At 52.6% G+C, this 27,457-nt stretch overlaps 1 protein-coding gene across 1 annotated transcript; it reads right to left on the bottom strand.

Moving 5' to 3' along the window:
• Positions 1-6,938: 6,938 nt before the first annotated feature.
• On the bottom strand, positions 6,939-8,058 carry LOC146764372 (olfactory receptor 14A16-like). Its single transcript, XM_085565310.1, has one exon. It carries the CDS (start codon positions 8,056-8,058, stop codon positions 7,126-7,128), a length of 933 nt encoding a protein of 310 aa, XP_085421436.1. The 3' UTR covers positions 6,939-7,125.
• Positions 8,059-27,457: the final 19,399 nt, after the last annotated feature.

Raw genomic sequence — 27,457 nt, 5'->3', positions numbered from 1 at the left:
CCTCCTCTCCCCAGTGTCAGTCTTCCCTAGCTCTCCCCTAACCCCTTCATCTCCAAGTTGCCAATCCTCCCTTTCCCTGCCCCTTTCCCTGGAACCTTCCCTGTCATTCATCCTAGCCCCTTCCTCAGCTTCCAGACCATTCCCTGTCTATTTAGTGAGGCTCAACACTCTATTGATCCATTTGTACTATTCCACTCCCCTGTTTCCCCTGATAGGTTTGTGATATGTTAGTTCTGCCCTAAACTCCTCCCCTGCTATTCCCTTAGTGGTTACTGTTCCTACACCCGTCCTCCTGAGTTCTGTATAAAACCTCTGCTCCCGCCCCCGAGGGGGTCTTGGGGCTCACTGAATAAAACCATCCTGTTCACCCCCAAGTCCCGTGTCACCTTCGTCTGTCCCCGCGCGCCACGAACTGAGACTGTAGAGCTTGCAGGGGGAAGTGGCCACCCGTTCTCTTCCCTCACCGCCCAGCCTGGCACGGCTCGGAGTGCTGCGGCGAGAGGAGCGCATGCCGCGCCACAACAAGGCCATTGTGACCCTGTGGGGCACCATGGAACCAAGGGGCCATTGTGACACTGTGTGGCTCCATGGAATGTAGGGATCATTGTGACGCTGAGAGGCCCCATCAAACCAAGGGTCCATTGTGACACTGTGTGGCCTCATGGAACTGTGGAGACCATTATGACACTTTGAGGTTTCATGGGACCAAGGGACAGTTGTGACATGGTGAGACCCCAGGGAGCCAAAAGTCCATTGTGACACTGGAAGGCCTCATGGAGTCACGGAGACACCATGAAGAGACTTCACAGCCTCATGGAAACACGGGGCCATTGTGACACTGTGAGGCACCATGGAACCAAGGAGACCATTGTGACACTGAGGCGACTCATGGGATCATGGAGAGGATTGGGACACTATGAGGCCCCACGGAATAATCACAGCATTGTGAACTGTGAGGCCTCATGGCACCAGTGTGACCACTGTGACCCTGGGGGTCCCCACAGAACCAAGGGGACCATTGTGACACTGTGGGGACTCGTGAAACCAAGAGGCCTTTGTGACACTGCAGGGCTGCAGGGAACCAAAGGTCCATTGTGACACTGCAGGGCCTCGTGTCATCAGTGTTCCATTGTGACCCTGTGGAGCCAAAGGAGACCATTGTGACACCACAAACCCCAGGGCCCAAAGATCCATTGTGACATTGTGGCCTCATGGAACAGAGGAGTCCCATGTCATTGTGGGGCCTGGGGAACCACGGAGACCACTGGGACACTGCGGGGCCCCAAGGAACCAAGGGAACACGGAGCAGGTCTGGCTGATTTGGTCTCCAGGGGCTGCCTGACAGCTTGGCACCTGGAGGGTCTCTTCCCATCTGCTATTGAAGCACTGGGGCTCGGGGCTTTCCTTCCTATGGAAAAGAACTCTCCTTCTCCTCTAGGCACACATGGCCTGAATTGGGATTTCACCTCCATTTCCTTATATCCAGGGATTGTTCCCATGGACATATTGCCAGGACAAATCTGGCAGGCAGTCGTTTGGTAAGGGTCACTGCTTATCAGTCCCCAAAACACTGGGGAAGGCTCCATGCTTTCTTTCCTTTGGGAAAGAACTGTCCTGCTTCTCCAGGTGCCCATGGATGAAATTGGGATTGTCTCCAAAATTCCCTATATCCAAAGACTGCCCCCAGACAAAATCTGCCATTCCTGAAAAGTCTGGCTGGCCTTGGCCTAGTGAGGCTCTCACCTGCCTTCCAAACACTGGGGCTCTGTGCTTTCCTTCCTATGGAGAAGAACTGTCCTTCTCAGCCAGGTGCCCATGGCCATATTGGGATTTCACCTCCAATGTTGACTGTTGTGACAGACTGGGGGAGATTGTTGTCTGGAAACATTTCATGTGTGGGGGAGGAAGGGACAGGTCCAGCCCTGCCCTGCCCTGGAACCCCAGCACTGCCCAGGAACCCCAGTCCCCCCAGAGCCTCTATCCCAGCCCAGCAGTGTCTGCCAGTCCCTGGAACAGCACAGGCAATGCTCCACAGCCACCTCTGGAGCTCCCAGCCCAGCTCCTGAGTGACAAAATGACCCCAAGTTCCACCTGGGGGAAGGGCCCAGGAAGATCAAGGGGTATTGATGGCTGACCACAAGGCAAGCACACAGCTTGACCTTACCTCCTCTTGGAATTTCCAGCTGAACACCACTGTAATCAAAGAGCTGGTACCTTTGTGTGCTTCCCTGTATCTATTCTGTCTTTCTCTCTTTCTGTGTCTTCATCTTCTACTTCTCTCCTCTTGAACATTTTGATTAACTTAAAATAGAACAGGCCTAAAGTTGGTGAAGCTGAATCAAGACCCTTTGTGGCTGACAATCCATCAGACTCTGTCCCTACCCCCACCCTGCCATTTCCCCCATCCAAGCCCTGGCACTCAGAGAAGCCTTGTGCAAATCTGAGCTCCCTCCAGCCCAGGCTGCACCTGCAGGTTTCAGCTCCTTGGCTCCAACTCCCACCTGCTTTCCTTGGAGAAGAAGCTGCCCCAAACAGAGGGATGTTCATTTATTGCCAGCCAACAAAGCCAAGGGAAGGCACAGCTCCATCCAATGCAAAAGTCATTCCTGTGCTGGCTATTAAATCCACTGTGCACAGCTGACAGTCTCAGAGCAATGGAAAACACCTTCTGTGCCCAGCACATCCCAAGGTCTCCCCAAACCCTCCCTGCCCCGATTCTGACCAGATTTGCTCTTTGCACACACGAGTCACAGGCTGAAGTCAGGAGCTGCCTCCATGCCCAGAGGGAGGAAAAGAGGGAAAGTGGATGAAGAGCTCTCCTGTGCAGAGCCAAGGTCCAAGTGCAGCCCCTGCAGTGGGAACCACAACTCATCAGGTTTGTGTCCTTTGGGCTCAGGGATGGTGACACTCAGAGGCACAGAAAGGTTTCTTGCCAACAAACATATGTTGAATATTTGAGCAGTTTAATAACCATCACATCTCTTCCGTCAGCTCTCTGTGATGTCCCAGCATCTGACATGTCCCCATCCCCAAGGGATTTCTGTACAGGAACAGTTTTAGACAGAGATATAAGAAAATGTAATTCTGTGATAGATATAAATCTAAGTAAGATGTTGACTAATGTGATATTTATTTGAACTTTGAAAAGAAACTTTCAAGCTCACAGCATGTAACCAATCAGTTGAGAGGCCCTCCAATGACCAGAGAGCACCTAGAGGAAGAAATCTGGGAGTAACAGGAAGTACATAGATCTAGCTGATCTAGTGAAGAGATGTCCTTAGACATGGCCATTTTAAAAGGAGAGTGGGAAACACCTGAAGGAAGAGGGAGATGATGTAATAAACAAAATATTGGTGACTCAAGTAGACAGGAAGTTCAGTATTTCTGTTCCTTCACTGATCAGCACGCTTCCAGGAAATTTCTGTTCCTGAAGGGAAAACTTTGGTCTTCCTTAAAATCAGTGATGTGACCCAGATAATAAAAATGTCCTTGTATAACACAAAATGTACAAATATTAAAACTGGTGCCCCTTTCCAGGCAGACATCAGCTGTGTGCCCATGAACAGGCAGTGCCACTTGTGCCCTGAGGTGCCGAGCTGGGATTGGATCTCTCAGAGAGGAGCTGAGGGAGAGCAGAGCACCTTGCAAGCTGCAGGTCCCTGCCAGCCCCGCAGTGCTCCTGTGCCATCAACATCTGCTCTGCTCCAGTCTGGAACAGGGCCCAGCACGGTGTCGGGACCATCAGATTGCTGAGGTGTGTGCTGGAATTCCATGCCCTCCCCATGGCGCAGCAGCCCTGCATTTCCCTGCTCCAGCCTTGGTCTCCAGCACAGCCATGTAGGCTCTTTGGGCTCCTGAGTGTTCCTGCAGCCCCCAAGGGCAGCTGAGCTCTGCCTTGGGCACAGGCAGCCCTGGCCAGCGCAGGCCATGCTCAGCAATTCCTTATCTGTGCCCGGCCTTGCTGCCAGCCCCGGCAGCGGCTGCGTGGCCCCTCTGTGGCCCTGTGCTGGCCCAGCCATGGTGCCACAGCCCCTGTGCAGCCCAGCCCAGGACAGGAGCATTGCGGCTGGGAACGGCCCCTGTGCCGTGGGGCCCTGGGCAGCCTTGGGGCTCTGTGCCCCATGGCCTCCCTGCTGGGCAGCCTCTGCCAGCTCCTGCCGAGCCCGTGGCACCTGTGGGGCTGCACAGACAGCCCTGCCCGGGCTCTGCCGGCCTCGGGGCCAGCAGAGAGGCGGCCAGGGCTGGCCATGGCCGGGAACAGGCCCTGAGCCCCGCAGGAGGATGGAGCTGGGCCACAGCCAAACTCAGCCCAGGGCAGAGCTGGGCTCAGCAGCCAGGGCTGCCCAGGGCTGGCACAGACAGAGGCTGGCGCTGACAAATGTCCTGGGCCCCTCCCTGCTCTGCCCATGCCCCAAGGGCACAGAGCAGCCTCCTCTCTGGGGCTCTTGCCTGTTTTCAATGCCTGCCCAGGCGCTGGCCCTGCCCCACAAGGCCTGGGCTGAGTCCTGCCCCTGCCCGCTCAGCCAGGCTGAGATGGACACTGATGGTTTCTGTGCCAGGCTCTCCCAGCCCAGCCCAGCTCCCTGCCAGCTCTGCCAGCTGCCCTGAGCTCTGGGCAGCACCAAGGGCCTCTCCCCAGCACAGCCCAGCCGGCTCTGGCCCCACAGCTCTGCTCAGCCCAGGCTGCTCTGGGCACTGCCCCACGGCCTCAGCCCCTGCCAAGGGCACAGCAGCAGCTGCAGCTCAGCCAGGACTCAGCCCCACCATGGAGGAAGGGGCTTGGCCAAGGCCAAAGGAGCTCCCTGGCTGCCCTGCTCCCCTCTGCCTGAGGTGCTGAGAGCTCTGCAGCCCCTCCTGCCATCCCATCTGCCCAGGTCAGCAAAGAGCCCCGGCCCTGGGGCCCTCCAGAGCTGCTTCTGCTCCAGGCCCAGGGCCCATCCCAGAGCTGGGGCAGCCACAAAGCTGTGCCCATTTCTGCTCATTGCTGCTCTGATGGGGATGGATCCCCAGCCACTTGGAGGCTGCTGCTGAATTTTACTCCTCCAGAGGCCTCTTTTTCTTGAGCTCTTCAGTACAGGAAATCAGTGGGAAAAGCTCATAAACATATGTTCAAAATGCCCATAGAAGAAAAACCCCTGGGAATAATTGAAGATTTCAATTCTTCTATGGTTAATTAGGCAGATTTCACAAGTGTATTCTAAGTGAATATACTGTAATGAAAACAATACAGATGTAATTGTTTTGTCCTGTTTTCTTTTCCTGTTTATAGATTGATATTGGCAATGTCCAAATGATATTGACTCTCAGCACCTTCTAGTGCAGTTTGAACAGATGTGAAAATCAAGACCCTTCATGCCTGACAGTCAGTAACACTTTGTCCCTTCCCCCACTCCACAATTTCCCTCATCCAAGCCCTGGCACTCCTATGGATCAGGAATGGTGTGGCCAGTAGGAGCAGAGCAGTGATTCTTCCCATGTGCTCAGCACTGGTTGGGCAGTACCTTGAGAGCTGTATCCAGTTCTGGACCCCCAATTTTCGAAAGACATGGAGGGTCTGGAGCATGTCCAGAGAAGGGCAACAAGGCTGGTGAGGGGTCTGGAGCACAAATCCTGTGAGAAGCGGCTGAGGGAGCTGGGGTTGTTGATCCTGGAGAAGAGGAGGATAAGGGGAGACCTCATCACCCTCCACAAATCCCTGACAGGAGGGTGCAGCCAGGTGGGGGTTGGGCTCTTTTCCCAGGGAACAGGGACAGGGCAAGAGGACACAGCCTTCAGCTGCACCAGGGGACGTTTAGGTTGGACATCAGGAAATATTCTTCACACAAAGGGGCATTGGGCATTGGAATGGGCTGCCCAGGGAGGTGGGTGAGTCACTGTCCCTGGAAGTGTTTCAGGAAAGACTGGATGTGGCACTCAGGGCCATGGTCTGGGTGACAAGGTGTTGTTGGGTCCCAGGTTGGACTTGATGCTCTCCAAGTCCCTTTTCAGCCTCGTGGATTCTCTGATGATTGTGACACTGCAGGGCCCTGGGGAAGCAAGGGGCCATTGTGACACTGCGGGGCCTGGTGGCACTGAGAGGACCATGGTGACACTGTGTGTGACATGGCACCACAGAGCCACGGGGACACTGTGACACTGTGGGGCTGAATGGAAGCAAGGAGTGCATTGTGACAGTCTGGGTCCTGGTGGGACCACAGAGGCCACGGTGACTCTGCAGGGCCTTCTGGAACCAAGGGGTCATTGTGACACTGAGGGATCAAGGAAAGCATTGCTGCCTTGCCAGACCTCATGGAACCAAGGATCCATTGTGACACTGCAGGGCCTTGGGGACCACGGTGACATTGTGACACTGCAGGGCCCAAGGATCCAAGGGACTTTGTGACACCAAGGGTCCCATGGAACCAAAGGGACATTGTGACACTGGGAGGCCTCATGGAATCATGGACACCATTGGGACACTCTGGGCCTCATGGAATCAAGGTGACACCAAGTTGGCTGCGAGTATTGATCTGCTGGAGGGTAGGAGGGCTCTACACAGGGCCCTGGACAGGCTGGATCCAGGGCCAAAATCCAACAAGGTGAGGTTTAACAAGTCCCAGTGCCGGGTCCTGCACTTTGGCCACAACAACCCCTGCAGTGCTACAGGCTGGGGACAGAGGGGCTGGACAGCAGCCAGGCAGAAAGGGACCTGCAGGGACTGAGGGACAGCAGGCTGGACATGAGCCAGCAGAGTGCCCAGGTGGCCAAGAAGGCCAATGGCTCCTGGCCTGGATCAGGAATGGTGTGGCCAGCAGGACCATAGTGGCTGTGCCAGCCCTGATCTGCCCCAGCTCTGCACACAGACATTGCTGCTGCAGCTCCAGAGAAGACAATGAACGGGCATCTCTGCAGAAAACTTTGCTGGGACATCGTTTAATTCCTTCAAAGTCACAGGCCCTCATTGACACAGTCTGTGGCCACAGGGAAGGTGGAAAGAAACAAAATGAGAAATGGCACAAGGAATGACATTTCTTTGTGGACAGCATTAAAATGTAAAACAATGAAAAAGAACGTCCAAGAGGAAAACAGCAAGAAGTATCAAAGATAATTTTTATTACAAGTGATACTCAGAAATTGGCCAGCAGTTTAATGTTCCTGAAAGCATACAGGCATCAGTCTCCACACTGCAGCCTTGAGCTCCTGGTTCCTCAGGCTGTAGATGAGGGGGTTCAGGGCTGGAGGCACCACCGAGTACAGAACTGACACTGACAGATCCAGGGATGGGGAGGACATCGAGGGGGGCTTCAGGTGAGCAAACATGACAGTGCTGGTGAACAGAGAGACCACAGCCAGGTGAGGGAGGCAGGTGGAAAAAGCTTTGTGCCGTCCCTGCTCATTGGGGATCCTCATCACAACCCTGAAGATCTGCACATAGGAGAAAAAAATGAATGCAAAAGAACCAAATCCAAGAGACACAGTAACAGTAATTATCCCAAGTTCTCTGAGGTAGGATTTGGAGCAGGAGAGTTTGAGGATCTGGGGGATATCACAGAAGAACTGGCCCAGGGCATTGCCATGGCACAGGGACAGGGAAAATGTATTGGCTGTGTGCAGCAGAGCATTGAGAAAGGCACTGGCCCAGGCAGCTGCTGCCATGTGGGCACAAGCTCTGCTGCCCAGGAGGGTCCCATAGTGCACGGGTTTGCAGATGGACACGTAGCGGTCGTAGCACATGATGGTCAGGAGGAAATACTCTGCTCCAGTGAAGAAGAGAAAGAAAAAGAGCTGAGCAGCACATCCTGAGTAGGAGATCTTCCTGGTGTCCCAGAGGGAATTGTGCATGGCTTTGGGGACAGTGGTGCAGATGGAGCCCAGGTCGCTGAGGGCCAGGTTGAGCAGGAAGAAGAACATGGGCGTGTGCAGGTGGTGGCCGCAGGCTACGGCGCTGATGATGAGGCCGTTGCCCAGGAGGGCAGCCAGGGAGATGCCCAGGAAGAGGCAGAAGTGCAGGAGCTGCAGCTGCCGCGTGTCTGCCAGTGTCAGCAGGAGGAAGTGGCTCGTGGAGCTGCTGTTGGACATTTGCTGTGGCTGCACATGGGCACCTGTTCATGGAGAAAGGACAGGGACAAGTCAGGAGAGGCTGCTTGGAACCAAACCTGGGCCATTCCCTGCAGCCTGTCCTGCTGGGACTCACCCACCCTTGTTCCTGCTCTGGGAAAACCTTCACCCAGGTCCCTGCCTGAGCTCCAGTTGTGCTGGCTGAGTGTGCCAGGAGCAGCCAGGGCTGTATGTGGGGGCTCTGGAGGAGCCACCCCTGCCCTGCTGCCCTGGGTTTGTGGCCATGTGGCAGAGGGACAAGGGTGGATATTCAGGATTTGTCACGGGAATCACTCCTAATGCAGAAAACCTTGGTACCATCTGCACTCCCAGATCAAAAGGATTGGAGGAGTTGGTTTTATGAATTGTTTTCCTACCCACTCACCATTGCATGCTCTCTGAGGTCAGAAATCCCCAGCATTCCTGCTGCACTCAGAATTTGCCACTGAGAGATGTGAGAGGCAAAGGATTCCCTGTGGCTGAGGGAAGCTGAGGGGCTGGATGGGCTTGTTCCCCCAGCACTGCTCTGTTCAGCCCCCTCTGCTTCCCTGAGCATCTCCCTGGGCCTGGACATCCCCTCCTGAGAGGTGCCTTGTCCCTGCCAGCGCTCACAGAGCCCATCCCACCCTGTGTGCCCTCGGCCCGGGCCTACAGAAACCTGCCTGTGTGCAGGGCCCTGGCTGGGGCAGGCTCTGTGTGCAGCTGGGCAAGGGCAGCTCAGGAGAGCCCTGCTGGGCCCTGCAGAGGTGATGCTGCTGCTGCCCAGGGCTGAGGAGTGGCTGAAGGCCCTTTGGGAGGCTCCCAGCAGAGACACTGACCAGCCAAAGTCACAGTTCTGGAGTCTCTGTAAATGTTCAAACATTCCTTTGATGATCCTGTGTGTCCCTTTCAACTCAGAATGTGCTCTGATTCTGGGATTACAATTTCTGTTCTGCTTCTCTCAAGCCCCCGCTACCTATAATCAAAAGACAAAAAAAGAGCCCTTGCAACAGTGTTAGAACAGTAAAGTAAAAAACAGACCTTTATTGGAAGTTTCCAGGTGTCCCAGTGAGGATGAGGAACACCCAGCCCCTGATTTCAAAAGTTCATTAGGGTTAATTAATTAGGATATTTAACAGGAACGTCCAGTAGGAGATTCAGTTGCCCCAATTCCACACCCCTGTATCAACACATTCCAGTAAGTCCGAGGACTTCTTTGCCCCAGTTTTAGTTATGACTCTTCATATTGTGGTCAAATACCAAAATATTCTTCTTGTAGACACTCTTCCTCATAATAAGACTATACAGTATTTCAGGAATGTATTTAGACAGTCAATTTATTGTACTAAAATCTAAGAGAAAGGTAGGAAACATACTAGTGTCAGCAAAGATTACAGTTACATGAGTACATAATAGTAGTTTGATAAAGCTAATTAAGAGTTTAATGGAGCTAAGTAAGGATTATAGTTTTATAATTATAAAATAGTAACTTAAAGAGCTACAGTATATGAAAAATGTATAAAAAGCAAAAATCATTATGTCACCACGCCAACATTCCCATCCTGCACCAAACAGGAAATAGAAAACACCCTCAGGAATGCTCCTGACCTTTACAGCAATCCCAGGCTTACCTTCTTTGGGAAGTGTCCTCCGGAGCTGTGCCCAGGCTGGTCTGGAGCTGGGAGCAGCCCTGCCCCAGCCAGCCCCTCTCAGCAGCAGCACCTGCCCTGCTCAGGGTGGCTCCTTCCCCCCACAGCTCCTGGCCAGCGCTGGGAGCAGCTCCAGGGCCGGCTGAGAGCTGTCCCTGGCAGGCAGCAGAGCCCCTGGCCCAGCACAGCGCCCTGGGCTGCAGGACCCTGCTCTGCAGGACAGCCCTGGGCACCCCTGGCTGCTCTGCACAGAGATGAGCAGAGAATGCACTCACAGGGTCTGTGGGCATTGGGATGTTCCAGCTTTAGGAGATCTCTCCAGGAGCTGCAGCTGCATTGTCCTGCAGCCAGAGGTTCCTGTGCCAAGGGCTGGCAGTGATTCTGCCCCAGGCACTTCTCAGCCCCTTCCCAGCCCTGACTGATTGAAGCTCTCTGTGCCTCTGTGCTGTGCCCGGGCTGGCTGCAGGCAGTGCCCCAGCCCTGCTGGGCTGGCAGAAGAGCTGCTCAGCAAGAGAAATGTGCTTTTGAAGCTCTGCTTGGTTACCAGGATCATCCTCTGTGCCAGGAGCCCGGCCCAGCTCAGCAGCAGAGACAAAGCACAAGGACTTTAATGACCCTCTGGGGCTTTGTGCTCAGCCCTGAACATCAGGCCCTGAGAGGGAGCTGCAGAAACCTCTGCAGAACTCCAAGTCAGAATCCAACTCCAAAGTTTCTTGGACTTTTAATGGGTCCCACTGAGGGACACGACTGAGAAAGTGTCCCCAGGCCCCAGGCAGAGCAGAGAACTGGAGGCACTGATGCCAGGTGGGGACAAAAAGAAGCCAAGTCTTGGTGCCCTGGGGCACAGCAGGGTCTGTGCCACCAAGGGCTGTGAGGAGACACCTTGTCCTGAGGCCCTGGGGCCTCCTGGCACAGCCCCAGCCAGGCTGGGCACTGTCAGCCCCTGGTCCTGCCCTCAGCATCCCCCCCATGCCCACATCCCAGTGGCCTCAAGGATCTGCTGGAAGGAGTCCCTGAGGAGCCTTGGTCAGGAATGGCCCTGGGGGCTCCTTCATGCTACCAGGGACTGCAGGTTTTGCAAAGGACTTTGGCTTTTGCTTTTGCCTTGGAGTCTTTGAGAGGTTTCTGCAATCATGGCCTCCAATTATCTGCTTTAATTAGTCCCTGCAGAGTCTTTGTCAGTAACAACACTCATTGGGCTCATTAATGCTTCAAGGTACTTCAGTTCTTGTAAGGTACTTGGTGTTTCCCTTTTGATATAGACTTTATGAGACAGTGCAGTCTCAGCCTCAAATTATCTGTTTTAATGAGTCCCTTGTATGCTTTGAATTGACACTCAGTGGAGATCATTAATACTTTGAGATACTCAACTTTTTTGAGGTACTTTGGATTGTCCTTTCCACACTGAGAGGTATTTGTGCCATTTTGAGTCTCTGAGAGATTTTTGTGCCATCCTGGCCTCCAGTTCTCTCTTCCATAGAGACCATGAGGAGCCTGTGTTAGGGATGGACCTCAGTGTGTCCCATTAATGTTTTGTGACACTTTGGGTGTTTCCTCTGACTCTAACTCCTGGAAAGGTTTATGCAAACTCCTCTCAGGCTCTGAGGTTGCAGGGCTCAGCTCCAAATGCACCACAGGGATCAAGCAAGTCCTGACAAACCATGGCTCTGCCTTGATTTCTCTCTTGTCTGGGGCAGTTCATCAGGAAGTTTTTGTAGTGGTTTTGGTTTGCCACTATGAGATTTCTCAGCCAATGCATCAATTAGTGTGATGGGTTCTGTGTTGGCTTATTACCAGTGCTTTCACTAGAATATTCTTACTCATTTCTTGCTGTGAGATAGGATTAGGAGAAAGGCAAAGTGGGATCAAAACTTTAAGAGTATAAAGAAAAGTTTGTTAACAGAAACTAAAAGAAAGAGTGATAAGAATCAGAAGTAAACTTTCAGAACACTTCCTCTGTCTATACAATCTGACAATGTAAAGAGACAAAACCTAAAATTTTCAGTCAGTTTACCACCTCTAGAACAGTCTTTCTGCAGTTCACTTAGGGAGAGAAGTGCCTCTTGTTAATGTTATGGAGACTTCTCCACAAGACAACAGTTATCTCATGGATTTTCACTTCTACAAATAGCAGCTGCCTGGAGAAATCTGCAATTGTGAACTCCCTCCCATCTTTTTCCACCTTTTTCCACAGCTGTGTTTATGGGCCATGCCAAATTATGGGGTATTAGTTTCAAGATGAGCTGTTTAAGAGCAAAGGTTCTCTTCATCTATTTCTGAAATCATCTTTATTTCTGAGAACAGAGGTCTTCTTCTCTCCCTAAGGGCACAGGGTCTCATCACTCTTCTCCCTTTCTCTGTTCAAACTTCTCATGGGATCACAGCTACTGCAACATTTGCTCACTTTACCATGGAGGCCTTTGCTGAGCAAGTTATCTCCCCATACTTTTCAATGCATTATAGGGAAAAAGAGAGTCTGATATATCAATGACATCCTTCTCCACAGCTTTAGCAGAGGATTCCAGCCCCAAGATCAAGGCATCTCCTCATCCCTCCCATCTGGGACTCAACTTCCTCTTCCCTGCCCTCGGTGTGTTCATGTTGCTCCTCTGTGTGCCTGCCCTGTGTCCTTTTCTCTCTCTGGAGGGAGGATGGCAGCACTGGCAGAGTCAATATCTCCCGGGGCTGCAGATGGTTCCGTGAGCCCGGCCGGGCTCGGTGCTTGCGGCCGGAGCTGTTTTGCCATGGAGGTTTCTGCAGCGGCTGCGCTGGGGCTGTGTCAGGCTGGGCCGCGCTGGGGCAGGGCCAGGATCTCAGCAGCCAGGCCAGAGCCCAGCAGCAGCACGGCCGGGGCCGATGGCTTCTCCTGCCCTGCCCGCCGGCTGCGGGCGAAGCCCAAGGGCGGCAGAGCCTTGGCCGAGCCGGCCCGGCCCGGGGCTGCTCCTGGGGCCTGGCGGATCCTGGCCGGGCCCGGGCTGGCGGCGGGGCAGGGCTCGGCAGGGCCAGATGTCAGCACCCGCAGCCACGGCCCGGCCTCAGCCCCGCGGCCTCCCCTGCCCTGCCCGGCAGCCGATGGCGCCTGGCGGCTCCCTGGGAAGGGGCCTGGCCCCACGGCAGGAGCCACCCGGCCCCACGGCCGAGACGGGGCTGGGCCGGCCTCGGCACCTCTGTGGGGCCAGAAGGGAGAGAGACCCAGCCAGGCTTTCTCATCTCTAACTTGTCCATATGTAGTGGTCATGTGCTCGAGCCCCCAAAACCTCTCATTGGGAGATCTCTGGGCCCTCTCCAAGGTGTTTTCTAATAAAAATATTAAGCTCATGGTCTGTGAAAATTGCCAGAGGACAGGGCAAACCCATCCTGTCTGTCCTGGCTATTTTTGTCTGTGAGCAATCCTTGGATATACGGACTTTAGGAGGCCACATTCTAATTTTGGCCATAGACCATGGACAGGAAGACCATTTCTTTTCCACAGGAATGAAGGAACACAGCCCCATTGTTTCAAGGGCAGATGAAAGGTGACCACCACAGTGCAAGGCCAGCCAGAGCTGGCTGTTTTTTCCTAAGACATACTCTTGCATACAGGAAATTGTTTAGGGAGAATACCAGTTTTGGCGATGGGCATCTGAACACAGACAGTTCTTTTCTATAGCAAGGAAAGCACATAGCCCGTTTGCTCCAGGAGCTGATGAGAAGCAGCCCTTGGCATTCCAACATCAACCAGACCTGTCAGGTGGCCCCTGGCATGCCAAGCCAGCCAGACCTGTTCCATGTTCCCTCACTTCCGTGGGGTCCCTTGCTTCCAGGAGACTCTGAGGTGTCACAATGCCCCCTTGTTGACACCAGGCCCTGAAGGGTCCCAATGGTCTCCATGGTTCCATCAGGCCCCACAGAGTCATAATGGTCTCTGGGTCCATGAAGCCCCGCGGTGTCACCATGGCCCCTTGGTTCCATGGGCTCCAGTGGTGCCACAATGATCCCCTTGGTTCCATGAGGTGCCCAGAGTGTCACAGTCATCTCCATGGGAAGGAAAGAACCGAGCCCCAGTGTGGCAGGGGCAGCCACCAGAGGCCAAAGACAGCCAGACTTGATGGTACTGGCAGATTTTGTCTGGAGCAACCCTTGGATATAGGGAATTTTAGAGGTGGAATCCCAATTTCAGTCATGGACACCCAAAGTAGAAGGATGGTTCTTTTCCACAGGAAGAAAAGCACGGAACACTGGTGTTTCAGGGATAGATGAAAGGCTTCCACCAGAGGCCTAAGGCAGCCAGACTTCTCTGTCCTGGTAGCTTTTGTCTGAAAGCAACCCTTGGATATAGCGAATTTGGGAAGTGGAACCCCAATTTCAGCCATTTCTGTGTAGATAAGAAGGACAATTCTTTTCCATAGGAAAGAAAGCACAGAGCCCCAGTGTTTCAAAGACAGAAGCGAAGAGAGGTGGCTCTTGAGAGGCCAAGCCAGCCAGACCTGTTTGTCCTGGCAGCTTTTGTCATGGAGAGATCCTTGGATATATGGAATTTGGGAGAAGGAATCTCAATTTTGACCATGAACACCTTGAGAAGAAGGACAGGTCTTTTTCATTGGAAGGAAACCACTGACCCCAGTGTTTTGAAAGCAGATGAGAGGCATCCCCAAGAGGCCAAGGGCAGGCAGATCTGTCTGTCCTGGCAGATTTCATTGGGAGCAATCGTTGGATGTACAGAGTTTTGGAGGTGGAATCCCAGTTCTGGCCATGGACGCCTGCTCAGGATGGATGTTTTTTTTCCTATAGGAGAGAAAAGCACAAAATCCAAGTGTTCTGGAAGATGATGAGAGGTGGCCACCCTCAGGCCAAGCCAGCCAGACCTCTCTCTCCTGACAACTTTCATCTAGGGGCTATCCTTGAACATAGGGCATTTTGGAGGTGGAATCTCAGTTCTGGCCGTGGACACTTAGACAAGAAGATGAATTCTTTTCATTAGGAAGGAAAGCACAGAGCCCCAGAGTTTCAGAGGCAAATGAGTGCCATCCCTCAGGAAGCCAAGGCCAGCCAGATTTGTGATTCCTGGCATCATTTTTCTGGGAGCTATCATTGGATATAGGGAATTCTGGAGGCAGATGCCCAATTTTGGCCATGGGTACCTGGTTGAGATGGATGGTTTTTCCCCATAATAAAGAAAAGCACATGGTCCCAGTGTTTGAAAGGCAGATGAGAGGTGCCCCCTGGGTCACCAAGGCAACCAGATCTGTCTCTCCTGGCAGAATTCATCTATAAACAATCCTTGCAATATAAGGAAATTTGGAGGAGGAATTCCAGTTTTGGCTATAGGCCCCTGGAGGAGAAGAATAGTTCTCTCCCATAGGAAGGAAAGCCCAGAGCCCCAATGTCACTATGGGACATGAGTAAACATGATGGGCACCTTTGCGTTTGTGACGGTAAAAGAAATGTAATTGATTTCTGACTCCAACATTTATTGTTTTCCAAAGGTGACAGTGGATTGGAGGGTGAAAGGACCACCTATCCAACAACACTGGACAAACTACCGTCCATCAAATTTCTCCTCCTCTATGAAGGAATGCAAAGCAATAAGTTATTTACAGAAATTTGTGTGAGAAAATTTGCTACAAGAATGTAAACTCAGAAGGTTTTAGAAAATCTTAAAAAATCAGGCCAACACCCCAGTGCTTCAGGGGCAGATGAGAAGCAGCCCTCGACATGCCAAGGTCAGCCAGACCTGTCAGATGCTCCCTAGGAGGCTCAGCCAACCAGACCTGTTCCATGTTCCCTTGGTTCTGTGGGACCGGACAGTGTCACAATGGTCTCCTTGGTTCCATCAGGCCCTGGAGTGTCTCAATGTTCCCCTTGCTTCTGCAGTGTCACAATGGCCCCGTGCTTCCATGAGGCCTTGCAGTGTCACAATGGCTTCGTGGTTCCACAAAGCCCTGATGTGTCACAATGGCCCCTCAGCTCCGTGTGCCCTCGCTGTGTCACAACGGCTCCTCTGTGACACTGCGGCTGCACAAGGTCACCATGGACCCTTGGTTCCTTGGGGTCTCTGAGTTCACAATGGTCTCCTTGATTCCTTGAGGCAGCACAGTGTCACACTGGCCCCTTGGTTCCATGAGGATCTGCAGGGTCACGCAGATTTGTGACATTTGTCCTTGCTGCCCCTCACATCCCCCTGCCCCACAAAGAGCCCCGAGCCACCCGTGAGGGACAGGCCCTGCTGTGCCAGGCTGGGCTCAGGGCTTGGCCTTTCTGCTTCCCCCAGCCAGCCCAGGCCTTGCTCAGCATTGCAGTTCCCTGCTCTGAGCCTTGGGCTCCCTGCAATCCTGGCCTCAAGGATCTGCTCTCACCAGTCCCTGGTAGCCTTTGGCAGTCCCTTCCCTCAGTGATGCTCCAAGGGATTTGGAGTTTTGCTTCTGACTCCCTGAGCAGCTCCTTCAGCCTTCTGAGGGTCCTGGACTCAGCCCCAAATCCACCATAGGGATTATTAAAATACAGAAAGCCTTCAGGTGCTCTTTGTCTTCCTTCAATTGTCTGAAAATCTCCAGGGCTTGTGCAGCTGATTGGAGTCAGTTTGGAGTTCTTGTAAGGAGGAAGATTTCCAAGTGCACCTCCTGATTTTTATCTTTTAGAAAAGCAATATTGTTTTGTTTTCGAGTTCAGAGAAGAGCTGATAGAAGCATTCCCCAGGTGATCTTGATGCTCCGTGTCTCCTTAGGAGGTCTGGGCATGTACAAGAATGAGCCCCCTGAGGACTGACGCTGTTTGGACAAGCTGCTCCTCACCCCCAGCCTCACCATGTCTGACATTGCCCACCTGGCACTGACATCCCTGTGCCCTGCAGCAGAACCTTGTCCCTGAGCTCTGCAGCTCCATGTCCCAGCCCATTGCACTGTGTCCCACCTGCTCTCCTCAGGGTTCTGCCTGCACACAGGCCCAGGAGAAGTTTTCCTGTTGGGAAAGAAAGACCGGAAAAGCCTGAGCAGATTTCCTACACAACAAACCCCACTCAGGAACCACCTGCCCAGTACAGGCTGCCTGGAGTGGTGTCACCTTTCTACAAGGGACAGTGTGACCAGAAATGGTCTCTGGAAGCGAAATTCTATGAGTCTCCCAGCTGAACTCTCTTTCCCTGTTCTTTCCCTGGATCTCTGTTGCAGATGGAAGCTGCTGGTGCCAGCCTCACCTTTAACCTCTCTTTGGAATGCAAACAGATGTTCCCAGCTGTGTTAAGCAGGATTTGCTGAATGTTTCTATAAATCTTTTGTGTTCCCCATGGAATGAAGGGGCCATTTTGGCACTGAGGGGGTGACGTGGAAGCAAGGAGTCAATTGTGACCCTGGGGTCCCATGGAACCAAGGGGCTATGGTGACCCAGCAGGGCCACGTGGATCCAGTGGTCCATTGTGACACTGTGGATGCAAGGAGACCATGGAGACACCCCCAGAACCTCATGGAATCAAGGAGTCCATGGTGACCCAGCGGGGCTGCATGGAGCCAATGGTCCATGGTGACACTGCCCATCCAAGGAGGCCATTTGTACACTGTGGAATCTCATGGAGCGAGGTGGCCATTGTGACACTGAAGAACTTCATGACACCAAATATCCATGGGGACACAGCAGGGCATCATGGAACCCAGGAACCGCTCTTGACAGTGTGGAAACTCCTGGAACCAGGGGCTGTTGTGGGACTGCAGAACCAGCACAGCTTCTGCACCTTGTCCCCTGCCCTGCACAGCTTCTTGGGAAGCACGGCAGGAGCAGCACCCTGGGAACCTTGGGAATGCCCCTCTGGGATCCATGGCACACACTCCCAGGGGCTGGAATTCCAGTTCCCAGCCAGGAAAAGATGTTCCTGCTCTTGAAAACAAAGCTTTTAACTAGGAGCCACAAGCCAAGTGGAGCAAGACCTTACAGTGACATTTCACTGCCAGCCTTCATAACTTCACCTGTGGTTGTTGTAGTTCCTGCACTCGGAATGAAATCAGGGCAGGGCCTTTGGTGGGGGCTGCCCTGGGTCAAGGGAGACACTGAGAGAGAAACAGAGCAGGCAAAGAAAGGCAGGAGAGAAAGGAGGTGTTTTGGTTTAGAAAGATCGGTGTCTGCTAAGGAAGGCAGGAGCCTCCCCTGAAATGAAATAATGTAGGCTCTTTCTTTCAGAATTGTTATAAATTTGAAATTAAGGGGGGCTCACAGGTAAAAATATGAGAGCAGGAATAACAGTTTTTATTAGGGAAGAAGATGAAAATATGAACAATGCAGTGAACCAAAACAACACTAAGAGAACCAGAATACAATGTGACACTGTTGGACAGGGTGTTGGTCACAGTCCAATTGGAACTGTGGCTGCAGTTCTCCAGGAGTGTGAATCTGTTGAAGTGATCCTGTAGAAAAGGGAGTCTTCCTCTGAAGAGGAAGAGGAAGAGGAAGAGGCAGCTGTTCCTATGGGAAAATCCAGCACAGAAAAATCTGTGTTGGTAGGCCAGAATCTCAAGACTAGATGCAGGTAGGAGTTCTTGGCTCCTCCCTCTGAGCGGAACATCTCACAATGGGATGTTACAGTTCTTATCAGTCATTCTGTGACATTCAATAGCCCATTATCAGCAGATGTCTCCCCTGAGGGGGGATTGATTGTGGAAGAGATAAGGAAAAACTGCCCACTTAACACAGGACAACTGTCATACAGATGGCAAATAGAACACATCTTGCTTTTTAGTCTGAGACAGGAGGTCACAAAATCAGCTGAGAAGGCGGCACTCTGAAAAGCAAACCAGAGCTGACAGAAAAGGAATGGGACAGAAATCAATAATTCTGATAGTTTTATTTATTCTCAAAATAAATCACAACCACCCAGCACCACACAATCCTGATCCCACAACCTCAAATTTGGATCTCACTTCTCCCAATCACCTTCCAACCCCATCTCACCCTGGAGGCTGTGGAATTGAGTAATTTTGGCATGGGGCTGAGGTGGGAACCAGCCATTTTGAGGTGGGATTGAGCAATTTTGTGGTTAGATTGAGGGGTTTCCAGTGGGATTGAATCATTTTGAGGTTACAGACAAATCCACCTTGTCATTTGGAGTACAAAGATATGGAGAATACTACCAGATATCCCCCAAGAAGCCACAAATCCTCCAGAATATGTTCCCAAACAATAAATTCCACCTCAAATATGTCTAAAATGGTGGGACTTTTGACATCTCTGGTCAATACTCTTTTTAGTCATTTTTCAGGTGTTTTTAAGTGATAAAGACAAATCAGAAGAAAATTAGGGCCAAACCAAAACCAGAGACCCCTTGAGCATCCCCCGGGCAATGGACAAAACAAACTCAGCAGAAATTAAGCTTAACCCTCCATAAAATGCCTTAAGGAATATTTGCTCTTCCCATAAGTCACTTGTGATAAAAACGCAAACAAATCCCAAACATTAATAAACCAACAACAGAAGCAATTCTGTGGCAATTCCAAATTTCATCAGTTCCAGCACAGCTCCAGCTCAGATGCTGGCAGGTGCTGATTACAGAAAAGTCGAAATTTGTCCCAATACAGATTATTAAAAGGAAGGGAAAGGTCTGTGTAAGTATCACAAAGCTGACAGGGACCAAGAAAATAATGCTGCTCCCCCCAAGCATGTGAATTCAGGAGTTATTTGGGAATTTAGCTACTTGAGCTGGGCTTCTTGCAGGATTTAGTAGCCTTGTGTTCCTCAACTTGGGGTGAATGATCCTTGTCAATCTTGTTGGTATCATTTGCTCCTTTTCCTCCAGTGATTTTAACAAACTTGTCCAGGAAGGACAAGAAAATATTTTCTTTACACTGGCAACCCACAACAGCCATTTTCCTCATAAGTTCTCCCAAAAGTCACTCAGAAGAAGCTGCATCCAAGTTTCCAAGAGTTCCTTCAGAAAGAACCACAACCTCTTCATAGGAGGGAACCAGGCTGTTGTCAAAGACACTTGGGGTCAGACAACAGTGCCCTGAACTCACTGTGCCAAAATAATGTCAGAATCTGGATAATAAAATTGTTAGAGAGATGCCTCTGCCCCAATTAAGGCGCTAAGGAGACAAAATCCAAAGTGAATTTTATTGATCAGTAAATGTGAGGTAGAGAGAGAGATGGAAAGAAATAGAAAAGGGGGGAAAGCAAGGGGGTGACAGGGACAGAGATCTCCCCTGGGGCGGGGCAAGTGTGACATTGTCCCCTGTGTGCGTGGCCTTCCCAGGGTGGGGGTTTTACACCGGAGCCAGTTTGGGTAAGGGGGGTGGTGTTCACCCCCCACCCCGAGCAGGGATTGCCTCACTGTTTCAGGTTACAGTGTCAGATGTAACCAAAAGTGTTTTCAGTCACCATCTCCATAAACTCTTATCAACAGGTGGGGCAGTGTTCTTTATCTCTTCCATGGCTCAGCCCTGATAACGCCCTCCAGGGGCCATCTTCTCTTAATGGGCCATTGAGTGTCACTGCAGGACTGATAAAATTACATCATCCCATTGTGGGATGCTCCGCCCAGGGGGAGGAACCAAGCATTCCTACCTGGATATAATCTCACCCTTGCAACAACACGACCACCTTGCCTACTGGATTCCCAGAGGACAAGAGCTCCATAACCACCACTGGACCTTCAGAGGAAGACCAGACCCTTCTACAGGATCACTGCTTTGACAGAATCACGTTCCTCACTCCAACAGGACTTCAGCCACCATTTCGTCAGCCTGCTACCACCACCCTGAGCATTGTGGTGTCAGGTTATATTCTGACTCTGTCAGATTAAGCCAGTGTTTCTGTATCATTGTCGTGATCTTAAATTTCTTATTCAATTATTCTGGCTTAGACTCTCCCCATGGTTTGCCTTCAAACCAGTACAAAACTCACTGTGCTCATCCCTTGTTTTCCTCCCAAAACAGGATTTCCCATACCCAAACATTCACCAGATGGAGGAGAAGGTTGCAAGGAAAAGGAAGATGCCCTGGCACACTGAGGCAGGTGAGGAGGAAGTCAGTGCCCCTTTCCCCCTCTCTCCTGCCCCATCTCCCAGCCCAGCCTGGCCGCCGGCTGCAGGACAGCCCCGCTGCCGGTGCCCTCCTGCCGGGGACGCATTGGGGGGATGTCCTTCCCCTTCCTTGTGGCACGGAGGCAAATCCCATCCTTTCCTTGTCCTTCCTCCCTCAGAGCTGGAGCTGAGGATGGAGACTAGGAAGGAGAAATCCCTGCAGCAGAACCTCATGGAACAGGCTATTCTGAGTGGCTCCACAGTGGAGGAATCCAATGGGAAGGAAAATCCCTGGAGATCCCACTGGAGGAAGGGCTGCATACCCAGCCCAGGGTGCTCTGAGGAAGAAATGCCCACTCTGGGTCAGGAAGGTGGGCAGAGCTTCAGCCAGAGCTCAGAGCTGGTGGTGCCTGAGAAGCTTCATGATGGGGAGAAGCCGTACATGTGCTTGGAGTGTGGGAAGAGCTTCAGCCAGAGCAAAAATCTGAAACAACACCAGATGATTCACACTGGGGAATGGCCCTACGAGTGTGGGGAATGTGGGAAGGGATTCAGCTGGAGCTCCCAACTCATCATCCACCAGCGCATCCACACTGGGGAGAAGCCCTCTGAGTGTCCCCAGTGTGGGAAGGGGTTTCACACCAGCTCCAATCTCGTCCTCCATGAGCGGATCCACACTGAGGAGAGGCCCTTCCACTGCCCTGAATGTGGGAAGGGCTTCAAGCGCACCTCCCACCTCATCACCCACCGGCGCATCCACACCGGGGAGAGGCCCTATGAGTGTCTACAGTGTGGGAAGAGCTTTACCCAGAGCTCTCACTTGACCAGGCACCAATGGACGCACTGGTGAGGGAAGCCCTGTGAGTGCCCCAACTGCAGGAGGAGCTTCGTGCACCACTCCAGCTTCATTCCCCATTAAAAAACCCACATTGGGAAGAGCCATGGTGATCCCTGTTCCCTGTGATCCATGCTGGGAAGACAACTGTACCTTCTCCTGCCCCTGCCAATGACCTGATGTGGGATTGAAGAACATGAGGATCTGGCCATGGCCCTGTCACTACATTCACTCCCACCTCAGGTCAGTGCCAGGGGCAGGAAAGGGACTCCCTCTCTCTCTTCTCCTGAGGAGAAGGATGTCCTTTCCTGACAGGAGGAAATACATGGCCAGGAAAAGACAGTCATTGATGTTGAAATTTTCCCTGTAAATAGTTTTTCTTATCCCTTCTGTTGTCAATATTTTTTCTGTTCCTGTTTGTTCTTTATCTTGTTGCTGTTCCCAGTAAATTGTTCTTTTCCCATCCCGGGATCTTCCCCTTTTGTGCTTTCCATGGGAGGCGGGAGGGCAGCGAGCGGCAGCGCGGTTTTAGCTGGAGCAGGAAATTGGGGAATCCCATTCCTGAAGCCCAACCTGTGGAAACCAAGCATCCCAGCTGGTGCCAGCCCTGGTGGCCATGGCAGCAGCCTTGGGAGCGGGTCCCTGGCTGGGGCTGAGGGAACCTCTTCACTCTGGTGCCCAGGGACAGGAGTGGAGGGAGCGGCTGCAGCTGAGTCGGGGCAGGCTTAGGTTGGATCTCAGGAAAAGGTTTTTGCCCAGAGGCTGCTGGGGCACTGCCCAGGCTCCCCAGGGAAGAGTCACAGCTCCAGGGCTCTCTGAGCTCCAGCAGCATTTGGACAGCGCTGCCAGGCCCAGGCTGGCAGTGTTGGGGTGTCCTGTGCAGGGCCAGCAGTTGGACTCGAGGATCCTGATGGGTCCCTCCCAGCTCAGCCAATTCTGTGGTTCTGGGATCCATGACCCTGGGAATGGGATGCCAGAGGTTGCCATGGCAACGGGCTCCAGGCCTGAGCTGGTGTCCATGGCAACCACCCCTGGCATGGGGTCTCCATGGAGCTGCCCAGGGACTGACCATAGCAACAGGGGCTGGGGATGTTTGCCATGGAAACTGACCATAGCAATGGCCATATTGGGATTTCACCTCCAATGTTGACTGTTGTGACAGACTGAAGGAGATTGTTGGCTGGAAACATTTCATGTGTAGAGGAGGAAGGGGCAGGTCCAGCCTTGCCCTGCCCTGGAACCCCAGCCCTGTCCTGCCCTGGAACCCCAATCCCCCCAGAGCCTCTATCCCAGCCCAGCAGTGTCTGCCAGTCCCTGGCACAGCACAGGCAATGCTCCACAGTCACCTCTGCAGCCCCAGCCCAGCTCCTGAGTGACCAAATGACCCCAAGTCCCACCTGGGGGAAGGCCCAGGAAGACCAAGGGGTATTTAAGGCTGAACACAAGGCAAGCACACATCTTGATCCTACCTCCTCTTGGAATTTCCACCTGAACATTGCTGGAATCCAGGAGTTGGTAGCTGAGTGTGTGCTTCTCTGTATCTTAGTTTTCTCTCTTTTTGTATCTACTTCTTCTATTTCTGTACTCTTGCAAATATTGATTAACTTAAAATTGAACAGGCTCAGAATTTGTGAAGTTGAATGGGCCATGATAATGCTTTGAGAAGTTTTTTTTTTTTGTTGATTGAATGCCATATTAAAACGTTTGCCAAAGTTTCACTGATTTTCTAAATTTCCCAGTAAAGTCTGTTTTGTTGCTTAGAGCTCCTGAGAAACTCTTGATAGTATTGCTCCAGTGCATCCAACTCAGAGGATACAGATTATTGTCATTCCTTTCAAATGTCTCCTTCAGAGAGTTTTTTAGTGGATGGGGGTCAAGGCTTGTGTGTCCTGCTTGGCACAGCCCAGGCAGGGCTTTCACAGCCCCATCCCACACTCCATTTCCCAGCTGGAGCCGCTGGTGCCTCTGAGTTCTGCTGCCCCAGCCCCAGGGACGCTCTCCTTGTCTGCCCATTCCCCCAGGGTCTCTGGGCAGGGATGGCCTCAGTGGGGGCTGCTGACATCCTCAGCAACTTGGAGGCTGCTGCTGAATTTTACTGCTCCAGAGGCTTCTTCAGCTTTCAGCTCTTCAGTTCAGGAATTCAGTGCCCCAGGGATCATTAACATTCAGAACACCTTAACAAGCCAAGCCTCTGGGAATAATTTGATTTAAGTTATCAAGTCTTCTGTGGTTAATTCAACATGTTTCAGAACCATAATCAGAGTGAATGCATTATTTTTACAAAGACAGTGACAAAAGTTTTTTAGGTCCTGTTTTTTTTTTTTCTTTTTTTTTTTATTGTTAATACATTGATATGTGCAATCTCCAATGGACACTGAAACCAAGCACCTCCTCATGCAGTTTGAATAGATATGAAAATCAAGAGCCTTTATGGCTGACAATCCATCAGACTCTGTCCCTACCCCCACCCCACCATTTCCCCCATCCCAGCCCTGGCACTCAGAGCAGCCTTGTGCAAATCTGAACTCCCTCCAGCCCAGGCTGCACCTGCAGGTTTCAGCTCCTGGGCTCCAACTCCCACCTGCTTTCCTTGGAGAAGGAGCTGCCCCAGACACAGAGGGATGTTCATTTCTTGCCAGCCAAAAAAGCCAAGGGAAGGCACAGCTTCATCAAATGCACCAATCATTCCTCTGCTAGTTCCTAAATCCACTGTGCGCAGCAGACAGTCTCAGAGCAAAGGAAAACACCTTCTGTGCCCAGCACAGATCCCAAGGTCCCCCCAAACCCTCCCTGCCCCGATTCTGACCAGATTTGCTCTTTGCACACACGAGTCACAGGCTGAAGTCAGGAGCTGCCTCCATGCCCAGATGGAGGGAAAGAGGGAAAGTGGATGAAGAGCTCTCCTGTGCAGAGCCAAGGTCCAAGTGCAGCCCCTGCAGTGGGAACCACAACTCATCAGGTTTGTGTCCTTTGGGCTCAGGGACTGGTGACACTCAGAGGCACAGAAAGATTTCTTGCCGACAAACACAAGTTGAACATTTGAACAGTTTAATAACCATCACAGGTCTTCCCTCAGTTCTCTGGGGTGTCCCAGCAGCATCTGACTTGTCCCCCATCACCAAGGGATTTCCATATAGGTACAGCTTCAGATAAACATATAAGAAAATGTAATTATGTGATAGATATAAACGCAATAAGGATGTTGACTGATATGATATTTATATTAACTTTAGAAAAATTGAACAACTCCCTGAAGCTCAAAGCATGAAACCAGTCGTTTGAGAGGAACTTGAATGACCAGAAAGCATCTGGAGGCGTAAATCTGGGAGCAGCAGGATGTACATTGATCCATCTGGCCTGGTGAAGAGATGCCCTTAGACATGGCCATTTCAACGGGAGAGCTGGAAACACCTGAAGGAAAAGGGAGAGCAAGGAATAAACAGAATATTGGCGACACAAGTGGAAGGCAATGTCAGTATTTCTCCTCCTGCCATTAGTACATGAAATTCCTGTTCCTGGACAGACAACTTTTGTCTTTCTTAAAAGTACTGAACTAACCCAGAAAATAAAAAATTTCCATCCATAGTATGAGAAGTACAAGTATTAAAACCTGAGCCCCCTTCCAGACAGACATCAGCTGTGTGCCCATGAACAGGCAGTGCCACTTGTGCCCTGAGGTGCCGAGCTGGGACTGGATCTCTCAGAGAGGAGCTGAGGGAGAGCAGAGCACCTTGCAAGCTGCAGGTCCCTGCCAGCCTCGCAGGGCTCCTGTGCCATCAACATCTGCTCTGCTCCAGTCTGGAACAGGGCCCAGCACGGTGCCGGGACCATCAGAGAGCTGAGGTGTGTGCTGGAATTCCATGCCCTCCCCATGGCGCAGCAGCCCTGCATTTCCCTGCTCCAGCCTTGGTCTCCAGCACAGCCATGGAGGCTCTTTGGGCTCCTGAGTGTTCCTGCAGCCCCCAAGGGCAGCTGAGCTCTGCCTTGGGCACAGGCAGCCCTGGCCAGCGCAGGCCATGCTCAGCAATTCCTTGTCTGTGCCCGGCCTTGCTGCCAGCCCCGGCAGCGGCTGCGTGGCCCCTCTGTGGCCCTGTGCTGGCCCAGCCATGGTGCCACAGCCCCTGTGCAGCCCAGCCCAGGACAGGAGCATTGCGGCTGGGAACGGCCCCTGTGCCGTGGGGCCCTGGGCAGCCTTGGGGCTCTGTGCCCCATGGTCTCCCTGCTGGGCAGCCTCTGCCAGCTCCTGCCGAGCCTGTGGCACCTGTGGGGCTGCACAGACAGCCCTGCCCGGGCTCTGCCAGCCTCGGGGCCAGCAGAGAGGCGGCCAGGGCTGGCCATGGCCGGGAACAGGCCCTGAGCCCCGCAGGAGGATGGAGCTGGGCCACAGCCAAACTCAGCCCAGGGCAGAGCTGGGCTCAGCAGCCAGGGCTGCCCAGGGCTGGCACAGACAGAGGCTGGCGCTGACAAATGTCCTGGGCCCCTCCCTGCTCTGCCCATGCCCCAAGGGCACAGAGCAGCCTCCTCTCTGGGGCTCTTGCCTGTTTTCAATGCCTGCCCAGGCGCTGGCCCTGCCCCACAAGGCCTGGGCTGAGTCCTGCCCCTGCCTGCTCAGCCAGGCTGAGATGGACACTGATGGTTTCTGTGCCAGGCTCTCCCAGCCCAGCCCAGCTCCCTGCCAGCTCTGCCAGCTGCCCTGAGCTCTGGGCAGCACCAAGGGCCTCTCCCCAGCACAGCCCAGCCGGCTCTGGCCCCACAGCTCTGCTCAGCCCAGGCTGCTCTGGGCACTGCCCCACGGCCTCAGCCCCTGCCAAGGGCACAGCAGCAGCTGCAGCTCAGCCAGGACTCAGCCCCACCATGGGGGAAGGGGCTTGGCCAAGGCCAAAGGAGCTCCCTGGCTGCCCTGCTCCCCTCTGCCTGAGGTGCTGAGAGCTCTGCAGCCCCTCCTGCCATCCCATCTGCCCAGGCCAGCACAAGAGCCCCGGCCCTGGGGCCCTCCAGAGCTGCTCCTGCTCCAGGCCCAGGGCCCATCCCAGAGCTGGGGCAGCCACAGAGCTGTGCCCATTTCTGCTCATTGCTGCTCTGATGGGGATGCATCCTCAGCCAGTTGGAGGTTGCTGATGAATTTTACTGCTCCAGAGGGCTCTTCTATCTCGAGCTCTTCAGTTCAGGAATTCAGTGGGAAGAGCCCATAAAACATTTGTTCAAAATGCCCAAACAAGAAAAACCTCTGGGATTAATTGGAGTTTTCAGTTATTCTGTGATTAATTGAACAGATTTCAGAAGTTTATTCAAAGTGAATATAGTATATTGAAAACAATGCAGAGAGAATTGTTTTGCCCTGTTAAGTTTTCTTTTCCTGTTTATAGATTGATATCAGCAATGTCCAATTAATATTGATCCCCAGCACCTTCTAATGCAGTCTAAAAATATATGAGAATCAAGACCCTTCATGGCTGACAATCAATAACACTTTGTCCCCACTCCCTCCCCACCATGCTCCTCATCAAATCCCTTGGATCCTATGGATCAGGAATGGTGTGGCCAGGAGGAGCAGGGTACTGATTCTTCCCCTGTGCCACCCACTGTTTGGGCAGCACCTCGAGTGCTGTGTCCAGCTCTGGGCCCCCAATTTAGGAAGGACATGGAGGGCCTGGAGTTTGTCCATAGAAGAGCAACAAGGCTGATGAGGGGTCTGGAGCACAAGTCTTCTGAGGAGTGGCCAAGAGAGGTGGGGTTGTTGATCCTGATGACACTACAGGGCCCAAGGATCCAAGCAACTTTGTGACACCAAGGGGTCCCATGGAACCAAAGGGGCATTGGGACACTGGGAGGCCTCATGGAATCATGGAGACCATTGGGACACTCTGGGGACTCAGGGAACCCTGGTGACACCAAGTTGGCTGGGAGTGTGGATCTGCTGGAGGGTAGGAGGGCTCTGCA

The sequence above is a fragment of the Lonchura striata genome, chromosome 35 (genome assembly GCF_050655825.1).
Source record: "Lonchura striata isolate lonStrDom1 chromosome 35, ASM5065582v1, whole genome shotgun sequence".
Lineage (NCBI taxonomy): Eukaryota > Metazoa > Chordata > Aves > Passeriformes > Estrildidae > Lonchura > Lonchura striata.
This window is presented reverse-complemented; position numbering and strand designations above follow the sequence as displayed.

Bases quoted from the DNA above. Each gene is read 5' to 3' on its own strand.
- LOC146764372 (XM_085565310.1), bottom strand. From the start codon at position 8,058: ATGTCCAACAGCAGCTCCACGAGCCACTTCCTCCTGCTGACACTGGCA.